This window comes from Cotesia glomerata, linkage group LG5, assembly GCF_020080835.1.
Source record: "Cotesia glomerata isolate CgM1 linkage group LG5, MPM_Cglom_v2.3, whole genome shotgun sequence".
Classification (NCBI taxonomy): Eukaryota; Metazoa; Arthropoda; class Insecta; order Hymenoptera; family Braconidae; genus Cotesia; species Cotesia glomerata.
Window position 1 is genome coordinate 6336530 of NC_058162.1, and position 23277 is coordinate 6359806.

Genomic DNA, 23277 nt, shown 5'->3' on the forward strand with positions numbered 1-23277 from the left:
TCTTGTAGGAATTTAGATTTGATTGCTATAAGCTTGGACAGTTCGGAAAAAAACGTCTTTATATTTTACTAACTTCGACTTATAGAGTTTCACTTTTAAAATTCGAGTTATAGAGTATAAATATCCTTTATCGATACTGGAAGGGAAACAATACCAAGTTCAAGTTACAGAGTCTAAATAATTCGAGATATCGCGAATTAAAGAATTCAGCGGAAGGGAATACAAATTTTTTTCGAGTTACTGAGGATTTCGACTTAACAAGGTTCGAGTTATCGAGAGTCCACTGTAGTTAACAAATCTTTATTTAAATGAAATAAATGAGTCGATTCAGTTAAATAAACCAAAACGAGGTAGTATTTGAACCAAAGTAATAAATATTTGAATAAAAGAAATTTGTTAACATTAAATATATATTTTTAATTTATTTCAAATAAATCTGCGCATTTGAGCCAAACAAACTGTTTTCTCAGTGTACGCTCGTCTGGATAAATAACTCGGTCTTGATAAGAATGGGACCATAGCCTCAAACTTGTGACGTCACTTCAAGCCGTCAAAATCCCTACCTTTGCGCATATGTATCGAAAATAACTATTTTAGAACTTTTAAGGAGTTATACGCTTGTAAGAGGCCGAAAAAAAAAACTTTCCAATTTTTCGATTTTTTTTAAGAGGCTTTTTAATTGAATAATATGAAAATGGATGTCCTTATAGTAGTTACTTTGAAATTTATTAATAAAGCTTTTTTTTTTTTTTTTTTTCAAATAATTATTTTTCTTACCTTTGTCAAAAAAAAAAAATTATTGATTTTTAATAAAAATTTAAGCTTTAAATTTTTTGCAAAAACATGAAAAATTTATCAAAATTATTAATCTTTAGATCAACTACTAAAATTACAGTGAAGAAAATCGTATAAAAATTAGACACTGATTTTATCAGACGTTGTTCGATAAATCTTGCTCACTGATTTTAAAAAGACAGTTTTGAGAAAAAGGCGTTTAAAAATATTAGACCTTAGCCCCAATAAAATTGTGGCATGTTCGGGAAACAGCTTTATAAATATATATATTAGAAATATAACTGAAAATACTTGTCCGATTGGCATCAATTTTTTTATGTATTTTTGAATACATGTACATTGAAAAAATTTGATGTTTTAAACTAAAATTCTTGGTCTTGTTTAAAAATTTTCATTTTTTTTTAATGTTTTTTTTTTCCTTTCAATATCAACACACGCCCACTAATTTAATACTTTATACAGTACAAGTTCTTGAACTTAAAGTACACAGAAGTTTATTATTTCGAGCCCAGGTGCTGGCATAAAAATATAAGAAAAGTTGTAAATTTGCCAAAGCAAATAACACAGCTCGCTCTGTCACTCTCAAATAGAAGAATTGAGAAATATTTGTCACGCTCGTGCGAAGAATAAAAACCCCAAAACGATTTCTCAAATTTCCAATTTTCCAAAAATGACTAATCATGAAAAATATTTGAACTCTAGGAAATTTTTACGTCAAGTTACATTTACAAAATTACTTAGATTAGATTTAAATCATCATCATCCATTTGAAACTCACTATAAAGACTCTATTAGACGGCTTAAGTCTTATCACCATTAAACTTAATTAAAAATCGTGACGTTGAACCCTAATGTACCGGAAGCTTAATTTAAACAATATAACTCCATAAACTTTCTAAAATTTTTTAAATTAACATTCAGCTGCTTTTTTTTTAATAGCTCAAGAAACAAAATAAATTTTTTTCATTCATTGCTATAAGGTAAAAGCCCCAATTATTGACGGGGGTCTAAATATTGACACCCTAAATTATTTTTAAATATATTAAATTATCTGTAATAAGAATAACGATCAAATAAATTTTTATTAAATTCTAATTAATTAAAAAATTGAAAAAAATCACATTCAGTTCAAAATATTAAATATTAATTATTAAAAAAAAATAAAGTTAGCACCAGTTCATCAAATCAGCTTACAAGCGTCTATTTTCTTAACAACTTTGGTTAGAAAAGCATTTTTTTTAACTGCCGAGTTTAAATTAATTTTTTCATGTAATTATATGACCTATTTTTTTTTTTAATTAACAGTACATGAAATATTTACAAAATTGAATAATCGAAATTAATTGTATGCTTTATAATATTTAAATAATGGGAGTCAATAACTAGTTCATAATTTTTATGGTGAATCCCATATTGACAGCCGGTCGACAGCGCTATGACGCCTTTTTTTTAAGTATAAAATACGTTATATACGCGATTATATTCAAGGCTTTTAACTGTCAAATAACTCGGCGTGTTTTAGTGTTAAATAAGTTTTTAAATAAATTGCTATATTTTTCATAATAATTATTCATTCATAGAAATTATTATTAATTAACTTTAATAATATTGATTACTTTATATCAAGTTTTTGATAAATAACAATATAACCAAATGATTCGACGCATGTGCAGTAGGGGCGTCAATAATTGGGGTTACGGTACGTCAATAATTAGATCAATCAGTTTTTTAACCCGTCAATAATTGGTGTATCCAGATCATATATTTAATTATTTAAAATTAATTAGTAAATATCACTGATTATCATTTTAAAAAAAGAAATTGATTAGTTAAAACATTACTGAAGACATTACCACAAACAAAATTCATCGATATTTATATTTGATTGCTTAAAAAAAATGAAATCATAACTTTGTCTTTTATAGCGTCAATAATTGGGGCTTTTACCTTATACAAAAGTTACTGACTCTCTGATTGAATTATAAACATCGTCTGAGCTGTAAATTAAAAAATAAGTATCCAAATAGATCAAACCACAGATATTATGTGGTTATGTTCGATCTGCACTTGCATTCTTTATGAATTGCATGGGTACAAGAACTTGTTTGTCGCTAAATATTTAACGAAGTTTCTGTGATCTATCTTAGTACCAAGTCTAATATTAAGCAGGTGGTTAATATTCACGTTTCGTGTCTTTATCAAACAAATAGGTTAACTCGTTAGCACGTACGCTCATCTTGAAACTCTAAAGAATTTTTTAACTTTCAAACGAAAATTATATATATTATTCTCATCATAAATTTTTATTCATCAAATGAGTTTTTCGTATTACAGTTAGATCTGTTTTTATTAATTATCAAACGCAAAAATTTGAGTACCATGTTGAAGTTTATATTTCTCGCTATTAATAGAAAAAATGTAAAAATTTTATTTAAAAAATTGGTTATAAAAATTGTATACTAACAAAATTCAGCGCCAGCTTTTGGCAATACATTTAATTATGTTGGAAGACTATAGAAAGCGCAATTATATATTAAGTTTGTTTAACTAATTGAGTGGATGAAGCTCTCAGCCATGAAAAGGTTGGTGTAACGAGCGATACGAGTGCACCAACTCACGAGTGATGAAAGCCTCGTCCACCCAGCTCATACATAAATAAATACATCCAACTGACGTAATTAGCATAATATTATGCACAATATTCGAATCAGAAAATGAATCGTCATATTATAATGTAGAAATGAGTAAATGCAAATATTTATTAATGAGAGATATTTTATTTTAAATGTACTTATGAATATCAAACATTTTTCCACATTATAAGACCATTCGTCATGATATTGAGCGAAATATTCGTACGAATCCGAGATTTTAAATTTGAATTAGCTTCTTGACAGTTTTCTAACTATTTATCTACTCAACAGATTTAACAAAAAATATTAGGCCATTAAAATGAATGATTATTAAGCTAAATCACTTTTATACAACCTAGAAAGAAGATTTTTTTCTTCCTAAAAGAATGAAAATCATTTTCTTGATTCAAGTTAATTTTTTAACTTCCCGCTAAGACAATTGGAGATTTTCAAAAATCGGGAAGTTATTGGTTTTACCCCGTTTTGCAAAAATCGAGTTTTCATCAGATCTCGACGTTTGAAGGTCACAGGAAGCTTCCCTAACTATCCCTGCGAGGGTGTCACTATGTCTGTATGTATGTGTGTGTCTTTGTGTAAGTATGTAAACCTCCTATAACATTTGAACAGCTTGACCGATTTCATCGCGATTAGCGCCATTCGAAAGGGCTTGGCCAAACTTAGATTTTAATTACAATTTGGACCGATTCGGACCGATAGATTTCGAGAAATCTCAAAAAAACTACAAAAAAATTTTTTTGAAATGTGGTTTTTTTGGAATAACTTATAAACGGTTCTATCGATCAACTCCAAAAACTAATCTGCTCTTAACCTTGAAAAACCACGTCAATTGCTGCTAATCCGGTCAAAATCGGTTGATTCGTTCGAGAGATATCGTGAACGAAAGAAAACCAAAAAAAGTGTTTTTTAGGAATTACTCCGAAATTTATAGTTCGATTAATTCAAACTTAAAAATTCTTTATGAGGCTTAAAAAACTGGTTGAATGCCGCCAATCGCGTGAAAATCAGTTCATTCATTCAAAAGTTATTGCGGTTTGAAAATTCAAAAAATAGTGTTTTATCAAACTTCTATCATATCAGATTTTTGAGCTCGAAGAGCTCAAAAGCATAGAAAAGCTATCTTTTTGAGCTCGGAGAGCTCAAAACGACACATAAGTTGTATTTTTGAGCTCGAAGAGCTCAAAGACGTCATAAGTGCAATTTTAAGTAGGGGAAGAGGGGGGGAGGCAAAATCGGCCCCTAAAATTTTCAATTTCCAAAAATATTTGGGGGAAAAATGGGCCCCCAACATTTTCAACTCTCGAAGTATTTGGGAGGTATAATGGGCTGATTAGACTTTAAAAACCAAAGAATATTTTTCAGTTAAGCGTGTTCTAGAATTTTTGAATTATAGAAAAAATTATATAGGTAAAGTACGAACATGGTCGCGAGTTAAATAACAGCATTGTTTACAATATTTTTTGTTAAAAAACTATTTATTTTACAGAAGCTTCCCTGACTATTTTTGCGATGGTGTGTGTGTGTGTGTGTGTATGAACGTAAACCTCTCAAAACTTTTAAACGGCTCGACTGATTCAAACGGGATTGACAGCAATTGAAAGAGTTTTTTTGCCCCTAATAGATTTTGAGTAATCTCGAAAATAAAATTTTTAGAAAATTTTTTTTTTTTTAATAAATTTGAATCTGCTGAATGAATCGTTTTCCAAAACTAATCAGCTCTTAAGCTTAAAAAACTGCCTCGATTGCCGTCAACATGATCAAAATAGGTCGATTCGTTTGTGAGGTATCGTGAACAAAATATCAGGAAAAAAGTGTTTTTTTTTTTCTTACATAACCCCGACATTTATTTCTGGATCGTTTTTGATTCAACGAGATGATTTTTAGAGCTTAAAAAATCACTTCAATCGCCGCCAATAACGTCAAAATAGGTTGAATGGTTCAAGAGATATTTAATTTTAAAAAATTAAAAAAAGTGTTTTTTTAATATATCTTTGAAATTTCACGTCCAATTGTTTGGTTAGTGATAAATAATCTTTTTGTTCTAGAAAGACTGCATAGAATGCATTTAATTTTTTTTTTTAATCGGTTAATTCATTTGTGAGATATCGTCAAAAAAATTCTAAAAAATTGTTTTTTTATTGTGATGCATTTTTATTGGCTTCACTACACCAATCGATTCGAAAAACTGATCGGTTTTTAAGCTTAGAAACCCGCGTTGATCGCCGTTAACGCGACTGAAATTGATTGATTAGTTTGAGAAATACCGTTGTCGAAATAATTCAAAAAACGCGTTTTTTTTTTTAATTACTCCGACATTTTTTACCTGATTTATTATTGCTTTTGGCGTGAAATGTGGAGCGCTTAGGTATGGAGTTAGCGGGAAGTTGCAGGGATGGCTTTTTAGGGTCTATTGTTATCCTAATTTTTTATACTGAATACCCAATAAAAAAAATTCAAAATATAAAACAAGTAAGAAACATATTGAGTTTTTTGGGGGGCCCGTTTTACCCCACTTTTCTCAATTTTTTAATTTCGATATACACAAAAAAATTAATACCATAAACTCAGTAAAAGGCAAAAAAAAGTAAAACCAGAGAAAAACACTAAGGATATCAACATTTTTTTCTTAAGGGGCCCATTTTGCCCCCTCCCCTTCCCCTGCCCAGGTATGAAATTAGCGGGAAGTTGCAGGGTTGGCCTTCAGGGTTAACCGTTTTCCTAATTTTTTTTTTCTGAATACAAATAAATAATTGAATGAAAACAATATTACAACAAAAAATAACTACGTGTGTTGAAATGATTTTATCCATTTTCAATCACAAAAAATTATTTTAATGCTTTCAATGATCAAAAATATCAATTTCATTGTTAATTTATAGGACTGAGCAATTATATTATTGTTTTTTATTTTTACTCACTTACATAACTGATATGATGGATACATAAAATTACTTGACCGTAAACAATAGAATAACCTATAAATTAATTGCTTATTATGAAATTATAATAAACATATGCATTAAAGTTATATGAGATGTCAATTTACAGAACAGATTGAAACAATATTAATTACTTATAATAATACGAATATTCGTTAAATAACTCAAATCGCAATGGGACATAAATATATAAATATTTGATTTAATTTTTGGTGGTTATGTTATGTTCTGGTATTTAGGTTATCCATAAACAAGTAGGATAGACGGTTCTAACGTCGCCTGTGCCAAAACTCGGTCATCTGTGTATTTTATTGGAAAATAAATAAATATTTCAGACATTGTAATTTTTAAAAATAATATGTATCGCGTGTTATCGTATTTTTCCTACGCGCACCACGAAGTAGGGATTAAAAGTAAACAACGGCGATAAAAAACGTTGAAATTTAAAATAAAGGCTCGGTTTTGATAAAATTACACATTGAACAATTAAATTTTTAAAAATGAAAATAGAACATCAATTACGGAAAAAAACAATCCTAGTTTACTTTTTTCAGTATATTGTGAGCAGAAAAAACAGTCCGTTTCAGTTTGAAGAAAAACGATTGATTTATATTTATATAAAAGAACACAGCTAGTGCTCGAGAATTCTTTCTTTTTTATTTGTTTATTTATGTTTTCTTCTTTGAGCTAGTTTTATTACCAAACAAAGTTCGGCGTTAATAAATTAGTCTTTTTAGTTTGTTTAAATCCCAAAGACGGTGCTTGTCAATTGGATACTCCCGAGCCAAGTGCCGCTTTTAGTTTTTTAGGTTTTTTTTTTTTAAACTGCTTATTAGTATACTTTATTTAATCTGAAACGATTATTATTAAGCTGTAAAAATCAGTCGAGTAGATCGACGAACGGTTTAAAATCTTATAATTTATATTTTTACTTTATTTATTTCAGTAATTTTATTCTCTAATTAACTGACGCGTTAATCATCTGTTTGAAAGAAGCTGCGGTAAATATATTTTTTGCTTTTAAATAATCCCATTGATGAGTTTGTTAAGATTCATTGAGCCGTTTTCAAAGACCGGATGTACTTTTAATCGGTGTCAGGTTTCCTAACCAGAAATCGATACACATCCGCGGAAAATATTATAATTATCCAGATTCTCGTCTATTTATATTCAATATTGATGAAGAAATGAAATGATTTAATTTCAAAGAAATTAAGCTGCAAAGCGTTGAAATTTGCTGCCATAATTGTGTTCCAGGACTCTGGGAAAATTAATTTAATTACTACTTGCACTTGCCTTTTATCGAAAATAAAACGGACGATCTTATGTTTTTCTTCTCCAACTAATGTCAAGTTCGTGTTACTGAATTATATCATTTATGATTTCTAGTTGAAAAATTACTCTTTATTTTATTATTATTGTTGTTATTATTATTTTTATATAACTGAGAAAATAAGAAACATTTAGTTTCCGATTTATTTATATAATAAAAAAAAAGTTTTTTTTAATCAAATGTAAAATCATTGAAAAGGTCTTGACCTGAACTTCTTCCGATTCAAGGTTTTGTATAGCTTTCAGCAATAGTTAATTCATTGTAAGTTTTCAGAGTAGTTTTAAATAAATCAGAATTTAACTCTACATTGAAAAAAAAAAAAATACTTCTATTAGGAATTTATATTCTTGACACAATAATGTATATTCTTGAAAATTTCTAACGATATACTTTTTTGTCTGAAGAATTGGTCGATTTTATTAAAAAAATTTTTATTTAATTAGAGTGAAGCTATTCGTTTGTTTACTTTTTACATTATATAATGTAACGTGGCGCTACATATAAAAATCTGTAAAAATTACAGTTTCAGATTGTCAAAAAATTAAAACATTAAATTGTTCGTCTAAATAAATTTTTGAATCAAGAAATCTTTATCTAGACATAATTTTAATTTTTTTTTTCAGTTTCGATAAATATTGTTTATTTATTTATTTTGTTTTCTAGATGTAAATGTCATGTATTAAATATTAATTCACATGGAAAAAAAAACTGTAGGAAAAATTACAATTGTCACATCGTAATTCAGGACCAGGCTTCAAATCTTCACTTTCTAAATTTTGCATTAAAAAATTTACGATTTTACATCGTAAAAATGCGCATAAAAATATTGAATGTACGAATTTTCACGATTGAACATCGTAAACTTTAAAATGTAAAATTATAGAAGCGATGACATTGATAGTCTGGTCCTGGAGTACGATATGACAATTATGATTTTTCCTACAGTTTTTTTCCGTGCATATAATTAAGAAAATTTGAAAAATTTTGTGACGCGTATATACATATAAATATATATTTTAAAATAGATTTAGATAAATTAAGAATTATCAGAAAGCTTTTGACCTGAATTTGCCTTTTCATGATTTTATGTTTTTTAGAGATAGTCAATTTTTTACTTCTATTTATACTCCTAATTTTTGGCGGAGTTTTGAATAGTTTGTTGATTCAATAAGTTTGTTCATCAAATTACTAGCAAATAATTCTTTCATAACAATATTATTTTTTGATTTATTTAGAACCTCATATTGTGGTAAAATATTGAAAAATCATTAACTCAAAGTTTTTTAGTTATTATTATCTTTACTTTGAATTGTAGATATTGTAAAAACAGGATATATAGTTCAACAATGAAAGGAGTGAACTGAACTGGAAGAGAAAAAACACATGAAAAATTTTTTAATTTTAAGTCAAACAGAGACCATACATAAAAAATTTAAAAAATCACTCCATAAAATTTTTATGTTATAAAATGTCAATATTTATGAATACATAATAGCTGTTTCTAACTTATCCAATTTCTTCACTGGGAAAAATTGAAATTTATCACGAGTTAACTCTTTAATAGAAGAAATAAAAATTTAAGTACATATTAAAAATATTTATGCTTAAATTAAGTTGAAAAACGGAGTGCATAATAAGCTGTCTTAAAAATATTATTAGTTATAATAATAATAATAATTAGAGAAGTAAACCAATGATCTTATTTCTATAGACACTTAAATTTATTCAAAAATAAAAAAATTTACGTAAAGTATCCAGTTCTTATTTAACGAAAAAGTAACTTTATAATCAATTCATACTTTAGAAGGGTAATAAAAATTCATGGATACGCTACTTGTAATTTAGTCGCGGTTTAATATAAAAATAAAAAAATATCTCTGAACTATAACGTACCAAGAAACTTTATGATGAAATTCATTCATTTGCAAGCATTGAATGCATTATTATATATTCTATATTCTTTGTGATTTTTCCGTATGTGTATGTTTATTAAACATATATATTTATTCGTATGACATATGACTTTAACAATAAAAATTTTAAATTTCATATCACGAAAAACCCGATAGTAATAATTTTTTAACGTTACGTAAAATGTATAGACAAAATAATTGGATTGCACTGTTTTGCTTCACGTGTTGGCAGAACGTGACTAATGGTTTGTCTTTATCCAATTTCATTTAAATTACGACACTCGTTACATTTCGGGATTATTTTACAGAGCATATGTTATAAATTTCACCAACAAATCCTTCTGTTATTTTTTTCCCATAACAATAATAATTGTTATTTTTATTTTTTTAAAATGATCATTATAGTTGTTGTTGCTGCTGTTACTATTTTTTTACGTCATTAAAATAGCAAAAACAAAGAGGGATAAAAAGAGAAAAGGAACTTAAAAATAAAGAAAAAGAAAAAGAATAAGCGAGTTTTAAATGACTAAAGAAAAGTTTACGTTTCGTGGCTTTGAAAAGAGTTAACTAACTGATGTAACTAAAATAAAAAAGTAAAAAAAGGTTTTACCAGATAAAAAAGTAAGCGTAATGGGGTAAAAAAGGTTAAATGGTTGTACGTTCGATTACTCCTCTTTTCACTCTATACTATTTCACTATTTCAGGTATCCTGGGTTCGGCACAGGGATATCCACCTTCTCACCGTCGGAACGGACACCTATACGTCCGATCAAAGATTCGTAGCATCCCATTTTCCTCGCACAGAAGACTGGACACTTGAGGTCAAATATCCGCAACTTCGTGATTCCGGAACATATGAGTGCCAAGTATCGACAACTCCGCCCATTGGACACTCTATGCATTTGTCTGTTGTCGGTTTGTATCATTATTTTGATTTACGTTATTATTATTCCCGAGTAGTTATCGATAGTTATTATTACGTTTGTTATAGATTTGAATGGAGGAATTTTCTCAAATTTACATCTATTAATATTTGAAAATTATTATTTTTTTCGTACAACAATTTTAAAAAATTATGTTTCAAGGAATTAAAACAATTGTAAATATTTTTTAAATTTTGAATTCACTCAATATCAAAATCATGAATTTGGCTTTTTTTAAAATCATTCTTTTGATTTATTATCGCTATTATAGTTTTGCGTAAACAAAAATGTACTTTTATAAATATTTAAAAATTGTTATAATGCTTTTTAGTATAATATTTTTGAATAATTTTAAAATATTCAAAATTTATGTTCATAGTCAATTTTGAAGAAATAGAAAACAATTTTTAATATTTTTGAACAATTACCTAATTGCAAAAAAAAAATTTAATCATACTTTTGATCATTTTTCTGATTTATTATAATTACATTGGTAAATAATCATAAATAATTTTTTAACTATTAGATATTAAAATATTATTAGTATTATTTTTTTGAATTATTCAAAAATTTAGAAATATAATTATTGGTAAAATTATTATCTTCTTTTTTTGGTATAACGTTTTTAAATAGTTCAAAAACGTTAAAAAGTGGTGAAATAGTTAAATTTGAGAAAACAAAAAAAAATTTTATTTTGAATATTCAAAATTGAGAAAAATATAAAATTATATTTTTGACCCTTTTTGGAATTATTATTTTGATTTTTTATAGATAGATAGATAATTTTATTGCTTTCTTAAAGATTTACAATTAAGTGCAATGAGTTCAATACAATCATACAAATTATAAAATTATAAGTACATATAAAGTAAAGAGTTTAAATTTGTTAATGTTCAATAATCGATTCTCTCAGTTCACAAAGTGTTCCTATGTAATTGTAGACGTTCAATAGTTTACCAGGTTTACTAAGTTGAATTTTTATAGTTATGAGAAGTTACGGTAATTATTTACAAGTGGGATCTATCATTTTAATTTTCATTTTTTTATGCACTTTTCAAAAAAAATATATCAAAAACATCAAAAAAAGATAAAATATAAATTTTATCCAAAAACATGAGAGCCAAAATTTTTTCCAACTTTTGAAGGCAAAAAGCTATCGAAATTTTTATTTTTTGATATTTTTGATATCACCCTAAATCCACTTGTAAAAACAAGCAGAATAAAAAAAATTAAAAAATATTAATTTTTCATCTAGATATGTCCAAAAATAGGTTTGACCCTACCTGTAAATAATTACCGAAGTTACTATTACACAAATGAATAATTATAATCATTACAATTTATCAAAGAATTGTAAATTGTAATTTTTGAATAAGCCAAAAATTCATAAATTATCATATTAAACAAGCATAAATTTTTATTATCTCATAATTTTCAATTAACATAATTATCTTTATAACACAAAATTGATAAATTATCTAGAAATCATAAAAAATTGCACTGCTTATTTTTACGCATTGGGTTGTGATAATTGGTGTTTATTTTTATAGACTGTTGTGTAGTACATAGGAAGATCGATATGTTTATTTTGGTTCATTACACTAATCAGCCAAATAAATTAGACGCTCGATTAATATTCATTTATAAATATTTGCGCGTATTGTTTAACAAGAATCGGGTGGAGTGAAGTCGATAATTAAGGAGATTTTTTTCTGCAATTAAAATAATAGTACGAATTGGAGCGTTGAATAAAAGGAATTCAAACGTATGTATATCAGCACTGTTAAATGAAATATATTAATAAATTCAGAGAGCTTTTAACTTTTAATTAAATAGGACAACGCTTTTGAAATGATTTAAAAATTAAAACAAATATTGTCACTTCATATTGTATTTTATAATGAGGTTAAGTAAGTTAAAAAATTCACAATCTTTTAAATTAATTATTTTGCCCTTGTAGAGAGTAAATAAATTAAAACGAAATTATTTCTGGTCCGAGTTTTTCCAAATGCAGCTTGTGGTTTTAGGAAAATAAATTAAAACTGCAATGAAAAAAATAAAAATAGAATTATTGTGGGAAAAATTTTAATGAATGAAAGTTAAATATATATCTGTTAAAAAATATTAAATAAAAGAAACTAAGAGAAAAATATTTTTTTTATAGAACGAATTAAACTGAGAGTATGTTGGGAAAAATAAAAAATTTAGATTGTATGTTGAATTAATTATAAATCAAAAGTTTTATTCTGAAAATCTTGAATTATTTTTAATTAAAAGTAGGTTACGGATTTTAGGTTTGATACTTTACCATTCAAAAACGCTACTACAAACTCAACCTCAGTTCCAAGCGATATTTTTGTTATTCATTAGAGCTTCAATTCAACCATAGTAAATAAAAATTTTTAGTATCAACTTAAAATGACAAATGGGCAATAAATGTCAAACATTGTTTCATTTTTTAATCCATTAGCTTTTTATTAAGTAAAAATAAAAATTTGTCAAATAAATGCGCCAAGTTAAATCCAGAAAATTGAAGTTAAATATATGAAATAAATAAACAGTTGATAAAAATAAAAACCAAAAGTCCCTCAAGTTGTCACCAAATAATTTATAATAATTTAGGCTACAAAACAACTATAATCGCAATCGAAACGAACAATGCTTTCAACAGTCTGCGCGTTATTTATTTACACATAACTGAAGAATATAAGTAATTTTATTTCATGAATATAACAAATTTCGTCTGTGGAAAATTTACACATCAACTCGCGTATTTAACTGTCGCGTGTGACGATGGCATTCAACACTGCTTGGAACCGCGTATTTACAGGAAACTGCACCTGACACGATAGTTAAAAAACGATGTTATTCACATTGGGAAATATTTAAAAAGTATTCTGCCATGCGACGAATAATTCGTTAAACAATTTCCAGCTGGCAACTTATTACAATACATTTTTTTATTGATACCGAATTTTTGTCGAATACGAGGATATAAATTTTCCATATTTTGCAATGTAAATAACCACATTCATACACATGTAACTCAATTTATTAACCAATAGGAATTAATAATTAACGCGATCAAAATAAATATAGGATAGAAAATATATTTGTTGAATTTGCTAGTAACTAGTATGTCGCGCATGTTTTAATGAATTCTGCAGAACCTGTGACGACAGTAATTGGCGAACCGGAAATGTACATAAACCGAGGCAGCACTATGAACTTAACGTGCGTAGTTGAGTTTAGTCCAGAACCACCTCCGGCGATATTTTGGACTCACAATGAGAAGGTGAGTTACGTATTACTAAATATAATTATTGTTCATTATATTACATAGTAACTTAATATTATTATTATCATTATCGTCATTAATATTAAATTTTTAAATCATTTCTTTCTTAAGTATTTTTTTTTTCTAAGAACAAAAATAATAATAATAATAATAATACTTTTTCAATTTTAAGTTTATCCAGTCTAATACAACGATTTTTATTTATTCGTAATGTTTTTTAGCCTGTATTTCCCTCCAGGCGTATACAATATAGCCACATTTTATATCTGAATTTGTTATTAAAGATAAATTTGACTGAAAAAATAATTCGGACGGTCCAGACCAGGATCTGGAGGGAAATACAGGCTAAAAAATTTAACGTCCACGTTTTCTATTATAAATATCAATTAATCCCCGGCTCGAAATTTTCTCGCCGGAGTCCAGGGTCATGAACGGAGATCGCATCAAAAATAACAAAATATAAACAAAACATTTCATTTTAAGTAAATCAAACAAAAAGAAAACCTCTTTATTGGCCTGATCATGTTAATAAACAATATAAAACAATATAAGCAAATTAAACAGTATAAACCATACATTAGTACACTCATTTCACACATATTTTCGGTTCTAAATTAATAAACAATATAAACAATGTAAGCAATATAAATTAATACCATAGAACATTCTATCCAAACATACACGATGGTATTCGCGGTTCAAACTCAAAAACGCGGTCTACAAAATACAAAACTAGTTCCCCAATGACACCCCCCTCCCCCCAGGGTGACTAGTCATCAGCCCTGAGGGCCCTAAACTCTACCCCGAGAGCGAATGGAGAGTTTCCTCCTCGCCCCCACCTACACGGCTTATGATCACCTGCCGTACCTCAGCTGAAGGCCTCGGCACGGGGAGTCGCTCTTTCATCCGGTCAGTCCCCGATGCTTACCTGGGTCTTGGTCAGACTCCAGGTAGAGTATTACTTGGTGAAGAGTATTCAGCCGAGTAATTCTCCCGAGAAAGAATTGCTTGTCTAAATTTATTTTCAAAACGGAACTTAACATATTTTTTGATATGATACTACAAACGAGAAATCTTCGCCCTCTGTCAAGGCTCGCGCAAGCTCAACAATCGTCGAAAATTTCTAAGTTTTTATTTTCCGCTAAATAAATTAGTTAAGTCGCTCATAATTATTTTCTATTTTAATCGTCATTCTTCTAATATCTATCCATTCCGTCAGCCAAATTTTAAGTATTTATTCTTTAAAATAATTTCTTACAAAATTATTTCTTTTCCATACTAAATCGGCTTGGGACTTAGAATAATTTTCCATTCTTTTAAATTCTTTTACAATTATTTTGTTTTGCTCGCTAAACTCGCTCGGCTTTAAAATAATTTCTCACACTCTTAAATTTCTAATTTAATCAAACCTTCAGTAATAATAATATTAGCTAAATAAATACAATAATGAAAATTAAATAATAATCGCCGTAATAATCATAATAATTGTTTCTATTAATTTTTAAGTAATTAATAAAAATAAACCAAAATACTCAAATACAAAAAGTAAGATCATTGTCATAAAAATATTAAAAATAAATAAAAATTGTTGTATTAAAAAACAACCAGTCTTTAGAAATAAATATTAAAAATAATAATAATAATAATAATAATAGTGCTTGACAGAAAAATCAAAATTCCCTAAGGACCATTATGTTATTATTGTTGTTAATAAATTTCTTAAAAGCTTAAAAGCTTAATTTCAATTTTTATTTTTCGTCTCCATTCAAGTCCATGTTGTTGTTGTATTGTTGCAAGTAATCTGGGTATCAAAACCATCATTTTAATCTTGAGCATTATTTTGTGTCGTTTCGTTTAATTTCAACTTCCTCAAGCATCTACGAGACAATAAATGTCAAGAGTACTCAGACGCAACCACGTATCTTAAAAATCACAACTTTTCAAGAAAGACAGTAGTAGTTTTAATATAAATTTAATGGTACAGAAAGTAATAGACATCTGACAATATTTTATTCAAAGTAAATAAACAAGTAGAGAACTACTATTTTTAAATTTGATAAATATTTTAGTTTATTTGTGTGTCGCATTTATATTACATTCTACATCTTAACGGACGCAAAATCACCTATAAAATGATATTATTAATGATCGTAAATAATATTTCACACAATAAGATATTATTATTGATTATAAAAATGAATTTTGTCTATTTTTATTATCAATTAAATTTTTTTCAATTATTAATTTATTTTTTTAGCTAAAGTTTGACACTCGAAATTCAAGATACTTGGTTACGTCAAAGTGCACTCGATATGTCATAACTAACTTCACGTTACAGTAACATTAATTGACACTAGAAAAATTGATAAAAATAATTATTAAAAATAGATTGCAAAGTAAACAATCATAAAAATTAAATAAATTGTCGCAAATTAAATAAATAATCATAATTAAAATTCAAGTCTTTATAAGCTGATTACTTTAAAAGTAATTTTCTTTGAAGACTAATTTCAAAGTATTGAAATTAATATCATTAATTTATACTAATTCAAATTCAAAACGAAAATAGCTTTTTGATACTTATTTTAAAAGTAATTAAATATTTCATATATCCACGAGAAAGTCTTATAATTATCATTATAATAATTAGAACTATCAACACGCAACTCAGTAAGAGTTCATCAAGTTATTACAAGTAACTTTTTAATTGCTGACGTCTAATAAAAAAGTTTGAACGTCATATCATTAAAATTGTTATTCATACCTAGTATGAGCGTGATGCTTTTTAATTATTTAATTTCAACAAAAAAATGAAAAAAAATGAAAAAAAAAAAAAAAAAGAACAAACTAACAGTAGTTCATTTTCTTTGTGTTTGTATCAACCAACAGGAGATTAATTACGACAGTCCGCGAGGTGGAGTTTCTGTAATCACGGAAAAGGGTGAGATTACTACTTCTTATCTTTTGGTTCAACGCGCACAACCGGCAGACAGTGGAAGTTACACTTGTCATCCTAGTAATGCCAACGATAAAACTGTTACTGTTCATATTCTCAATGGTAAATATTTATTATTATTTTTACTATTATCATTCTTATTTATTATGATTATTATTATTATTTTATTTATACATCTAAAGTGGTTGGAAAAAAGGGTGTTGAGTAAATAGATTTACGTTGCCAAACACGTTTAGATAGAAATAAAATACAAAATCTTATATTTGTATTTACTTTAAGAATTTTATCGCTCTATTAATAAAACAAATATCGTCGTCTATTATTTATTACCAATAAAAAAATAACTGATTTTTTACAACTATTGTCGTGATTTATATTTTGACTTTAACAATTGATTTTACAAAAGAATTCTTTGTATTTCTTCTTTGATTTTTTTTTCAATATTAATTATTATCAACAGTGAAAAAACTTCATAAATTAAGGCCCAGTTTTTCAATCCACGATAAAAGTATTATTATTATTATTATTGCCAGTATATTTATATATATATATATATATATATATATATATATATATATATATATATATATATATATATATATGAAATATATAGATATATTTTATCATTGGATAAAATTTTATCCTGGATTGAAAAACTGGCTCTAAGTGTAAAGTTTACTACAAGTGACATAAATTTGGTATTAATTTGTGCGCATGCGCAAACAAGTCATATTCATCTGAGAGATATCAAAAAATTAGTAAACTATTAATTATTATATCGCGTGCCTAAAGGTAAAAGGGCTTATAATAATTTATGCGCCCTTTTACCTTTGCAAAGGTAAAAGGGCGCATATTTTTTTTTATTGCCAATCGAGTAGTAGACACATTATGAGCTTAAAATTGAAAAAAAAAATTATAAAGGTAAAAGGGCGTATGTCTTTAATTATACGCCCTTTTACTTTTAAGAATTCGAAATTTTGGTGGTCTAAAGGTGAAAGGGCGTATAATTTTTTTTTTTTCGACCAGTTTACAAAAGAACATAATCGTAGTTTAAAAATGTGAAAAAAAACTTTCTATGGTAGTAGCGGCGTAAAACCTCAACAATACAATTTTTTTAAAGTTAAAAAAGAAAATATATCCAAAAAACGCCATTCGGCCAAACCCGAAATGGAAAGTCGATTTCACTAATTGATATTCTTGATCAAATAACGTACATAATTCAGTTGTACTACATATTGCCGGAAAATAGTTCAATTGCAATCTTAACTTAAAAAAAATAATTAAAAATGGTCAAAATGTCATTGTTATAAACGTCAAATTATTTATTTTAAGAAATAGTTTTTATAAAATTTGGATTCTGGATGCTTGATCATGCCGAAACTACTGTTCTGTCAACGGCACCAGTAGTAATATTCAATAGGGCAATTAAAACGGGAAATTTTCAAATATTTCAATGTTATCGGTCATTGTGATTTTTTTTATTACTTAATTTTTACGTAATTTGTTTTTGATTGGTTTCTTTTTTATTTATTTATATCAAGCTTTGTATATGAGGCTGTTATTTGAGTATAACTTGTCTTGTGAAACTATTATTTAACATTTGGTACAAAAAATACAATTTTTTTTATGCGCCCTTTTACCTTTAAGTAGTACTTTTCTTAAAGGTGAAAGGGCGTATGTTTTGAGATGCGCCCTTTCAGCTTTAGGATACCAACTTTTTTTTTTTTCACAGATGTTTACGTTTCAGACAATTTCAAACCGAATGGCAAAAAAAAAATTTTTATACGCCCTTTCAGCATAAATCCCTATTAACCCTTAGCTATAAGTCCTTTTACCTTTAAGCACGCGATATTCTTCTTGATAATCATAATTAGCTATCCAGTTAAAAACAATAAAAATACTTAAAAAATTTTCAATATAAATTAAATTCAATAGACAAAATTTTTTTCTATGTTATAATAAAATTAGTACGAGATTTTCGGGTTGTTTGTTTTAAAACGTAGTAAAATACAGAATTTATTAATAATTTAAAATTAAATATTTGCTGTAAGCTTTGCTAAATTTTTAATACTCGGTCTTGCTTTCACATTTCTTCTGAGTGTATTAAGTTTTATAATTCAAATATTCTAATTGAAAAATATGGAAGTAACTAAGAAAGCAAGGTTAAAAAATAAATAGCTACAGTATGTAGCGTACCACCAGAGATTACCAGTCATTTATAATAAAAGTCAGATGCTTGGAAAAAATAATACTAAGAAGCTAATAATTCTTCTAGACAATAACAAGGTGAATTTTTAACAAAAAGTTATTTGTGTTGCTTAATTTGGATTTACAAAATTAAAAATAGTTCTCTTTTGTAATCTCATAATTTTTTATCATATGATTTTTAATCAATGAATTATTATAAAAAATTATTACAAATTTTCTTTACCACGTTAAAATAAAATATTGAAAAATAATAAAATAAAATCGACAATAAAAATTTTTCTTTCTTCCGGATTTAGTGCAGATGTTCGACGTTAGTCGTGACAGTTATTTTCATATCAAATCGTAATTTTTTATATAAGGAGCTTTTAGTTTTCAAAGTTTATGTCTTGCATCTTACTAATTTTAGATTTCAATGTTTTATTGATTATACACAGTAAAAAATTTTGCGTTATTGTGTCAAAAAACTTAGTGTTTAAAATTTTTGTGTTAAATATTTAACACGTTTATTTGTAAATTTAACACTTATTCTGTTAAATCAACACAAAAAGGTGTGCTAAAATATTTAACATAAAAATTTTTAATACAAAATTTTTTGACGCAATGACGCAAAATTTTTTACTGTGTAACGTCATGAATCTTAATTAATTTTTTATATAATAAAATAATGAATATAGCATTAGCAATATTCACAAATTAACCAATTCTAAAGTGCATTTTTGCAGGTTAATCTTTCCGGGAATAAATATTCACAAATCATCAGAATAATATAGTTCTAGGATTAACATTTCCGTCCATTTTGTCATACGTGACCTCAATTCACATCTCTGGTTTATTAAAAAAATAAAAAAAAAAAGGAAAGAAAAATAAAGAATTTAAATTATTTATCGCTAATATATGTCAATGATTTAATGGTATTAATATTAATAATTCGTATTCTATAGACATGCGCTTTATTCAAATAATTATTCTCGCTCGAAAAAAAAAAGTTATACGTTCACATTTAACTTTTTATCTCACCGGTGTTCCAAATTTACATTTAATTTAAATTGACATAATGCAAACAAGTTTTATCAACAATTGGATAAATTTATTCGGTGAATTGTCAGATTTTATCTGAAAAAAATAAAACAATATATTCATATATATATATATATATATATATTAATCGTTATTTATCGACGTAAAAAAAGTCAATATCAAATTACGCAATAAATTTTATCGGTATATACGGGTGGAAAACTTCCGAATCGGATTAAACAGAATAAAATTTTATAGTAAATAAATTTCCGAGCATATTTAATTTTTAAGCTTAACTCAGCAGAGCATTACTTTTTTTCATGTAACTTTTATGTGCATATAAAATATTTAAATTTAAATTCTGTAGAATAAAAAATGGGTTTGAAGAACAACGAATTATATTATAAAACAAAAAACGTATGTTGTGAAAATAATATATAAGTTATAAACCAATCTTGTCGGCTCGGTAGACGCTATTTTAAAACTAGAAATTAAAATTTTATAAGCGTAATTATTGTGCAATAAATATGAGGTTTAAACTCACGCAACTACTTACACGTCCTGCAGCGAATGAGATTACTTAAAGATTAAAAAGTGTGTTGATCGCGAGTTTGTAAAGCGTACGCTGAGTTAATTACCCGTCTATTAACAGTTTAAAGTTACCTTAAGATTAACTCAAGTGACAAAAACATAAATAATTACTTTCACGATAAAACTATCACGATAAATACAATCTCATTTCTCTTTGATATCTACTTTTTAAAGTTTATTATTAATTAGCTATTAGTTATTAATAATAAACAAAAGTTTATTACACAAACAAAACTTTTCATCTGAGTAATTTATTAAATTGTCACATATTTCAGAGCTGATTCCTTGTTAATTATTTGTAGTGTATAAATTAAATTAATTATTTTGTAAAACTGGCAACTTTTATAAATATCAAGTTTAATATGTTAGAAATAATTTAAATTTTTTGAAAATATTTTATTCAATTAAAATTTTCCAACCACTGGGGATAAAAAGTTAATTATAATCAATTTTTTAACAGATTTTGTTTGTTAATATTTCATTCATTAGCTATTATTATTTTTAATTTCGTTAATTGCTTTTTTTCATATAAATTTATCTCGATTTATACAGTGATGTTTATTTTGAAATAAATTGCCAGATTATTTATGTATAAATACCGAGTTTTATTCTTCAACTAATAATGAAGTCATAAATTTATATAGAATTTAAAACGTTAATACTTTAATGTTATTTACATACAATAAATGTGTGTACAAATTCGTTTAAATTTTAATTTCTCTCAGATTTTTCGGATTATTTTTATACATATGTATTTTCAAAATTAGTTTTCAATTTTAAAAATGATTATTATTTATTAAACGAAAAAAATAATGTCCTTAAAAAAATTTATTTCTATCTGAAAAATACATGTTAAAAATTAAAATCGGTAAGCTTTTTTTTAATATAAAATTTAAAACATCAATCCGGAACAAAGTAAATTTAAAAATTGATGAAATGACTATTCTAAACTTACTTATAGGAATAAGTTAATTCAAGACAGATATTTTAGTCTCTAGTATACAATATAAGAACTATCGTATTCTCAATTTTCCGTGACCTTTAGAAATCGCTCAGCAAAACCTCTATCCATTTATTTCTCTTAAATTCAATTCTGGTGAAAAAAATTCATAACATTTCTGCCAACTGGTATCTCTTATTTCTACAAAATGAATTTGTCGCAAAACTGTATAGCAATTTACAAAAGAAAATAAAATAGGAAAAAACAATAATAGTAAAAAACCCTTTTTCAAGTTATTTCATTTTTTACAAGAAACTGAACTATATGATTTTTTTTTTTCCCCAATTATAAACATTTTAATAAAGTTTATCACCTGTTTTTGCTAATTTTTAACTCAATTAAGGCGAGCATCCAGCCGCAATGCAACACGGCGGACAACTAAGACTGGGCAACCCACCATTTGTCATTCTGCTGTCAAGTTTTTTGACGTTTTTCAATTACCGGCACTGAGCTTGTGGAAGTCACCTTGGTAATTCTCGCAATAATTAGTTGTTGATGCGTGATTGTATATAAACCTAAAATAATAATAATAATAATAAAAAGTTTTAATTAAGGAATAGACAATTTATGTAAACAAGTAAGAAAAAATAGCAGGAGCCTGTCACCGAAGAATTAAAAAGTCGCAATAATGTTAAATTTATCAGAGTGAAATCCAAAGCATTTGAGAGAACGCTTTCCCCTTACTCCATTCAATTAACTTTTCCTCGGCCATTCTTCGGATTTTCCTGTCTATGCTCTACTTCACTTACCCTCCAAGTAACGGAAGTAATTTAAAGACTTTACCGAAGGCAGAAAAATAAAAGGGGTTATAAAATGGGAGCTAGAGCTACCCTTTATTTTATACTTTTATTTTAAAAGGTATGATGTGTTTATCAGCTTATACACAATCGGCCGATGTGCATCTAATTCAATTCACTTCATTTTTTTCCTCGCTTTACCTTATATTCATTGTGTTATTCGTTGTACAAAAGGAGTATACGTACATACATACATACATATATGTACCATATATACGTCCAATTTATTAAAATAAAGCGACGAGCTTTTATTGTATACTTTTCGATATTACTGAGGTGGATAGTTTATCGAGTTTAAGTAAAGTTGTATTAATATAAGAAGATAAAAATATATATATAATATAAGGAGTAAAATAATAAGAATAATAATATAATGTAATTTATTCAGAAGAAATTACTTGGTGTCATTTCAATCCCGTGAATTTATTCTAGACTTAAGAGTTCATGAGTTTTGTTACTTTTTTTTTGTGAATTTTAATAGTCTGCTGGGTACCAAATGTTTGCAATGAGGTAAATCACTCTGGAAAGTTTAATAGTCGTTTGGCTTTCGGAAATAACTGTAAAAAATTAAAAAATGTAAATTCAAAAAATTTTTATTAATAATTGTTAAAAGATGATAATTACACTGAAAAAAAATAACTTGATTCAAGAGAAAAATTCGTGAACCAAGAAAATAATTTTGAACAGTTTCATTGTTTTGAATCAAGGGGAAAAATTCTTGGTTTAATTTAAGTAAAATTTACTTAAATCAAGAAAAATTTCTTAGTTTAATAATTTTTCTACTCAAATCAAGAAGATGAAGTTCTTCAAAATTATTTACTTGATTCAAATAAATTTTCTTGTCTAGAGCAATATT

The 23277-nt window shown here is 26.6% G+C and overlaps 1 protein-coding gene across 2 annotated transcripts in view; it reads left to right on the forward strand.

Annotated features, from left to right (window-relative positions):
- Positions 1-23050, forward strand: part of LOC123265250 (SPEG neighbor protein-like) — a 34028-nt gene extending 10978 nt beyond the window's left edge. For both annotated transcript variants that reach the window (XM_044728930.1, XM_044728931.1), the window contains exons 4-7: positions 10336-10546; positions 13722-13849; positions 16742-16910; positions 21968-23050. In XM_044728930.1, coding sequence (XP_044584865.1) covers positions 10336-10546; positions 13722-13849; positions 16742-16910; positions 21968-22074 — 615 coding nt within the window. In that variant the 3' untranslated portion in view covers positions 22075-23050. The remainder of the gene's footprint in view (positions 1-10335; positions 10547-13721; positions 13850-16741; positions 16911-21967) is intronic.
- The last annotated feature ends 227 nt before the right edge of the window (positions 23051-23277 follow it).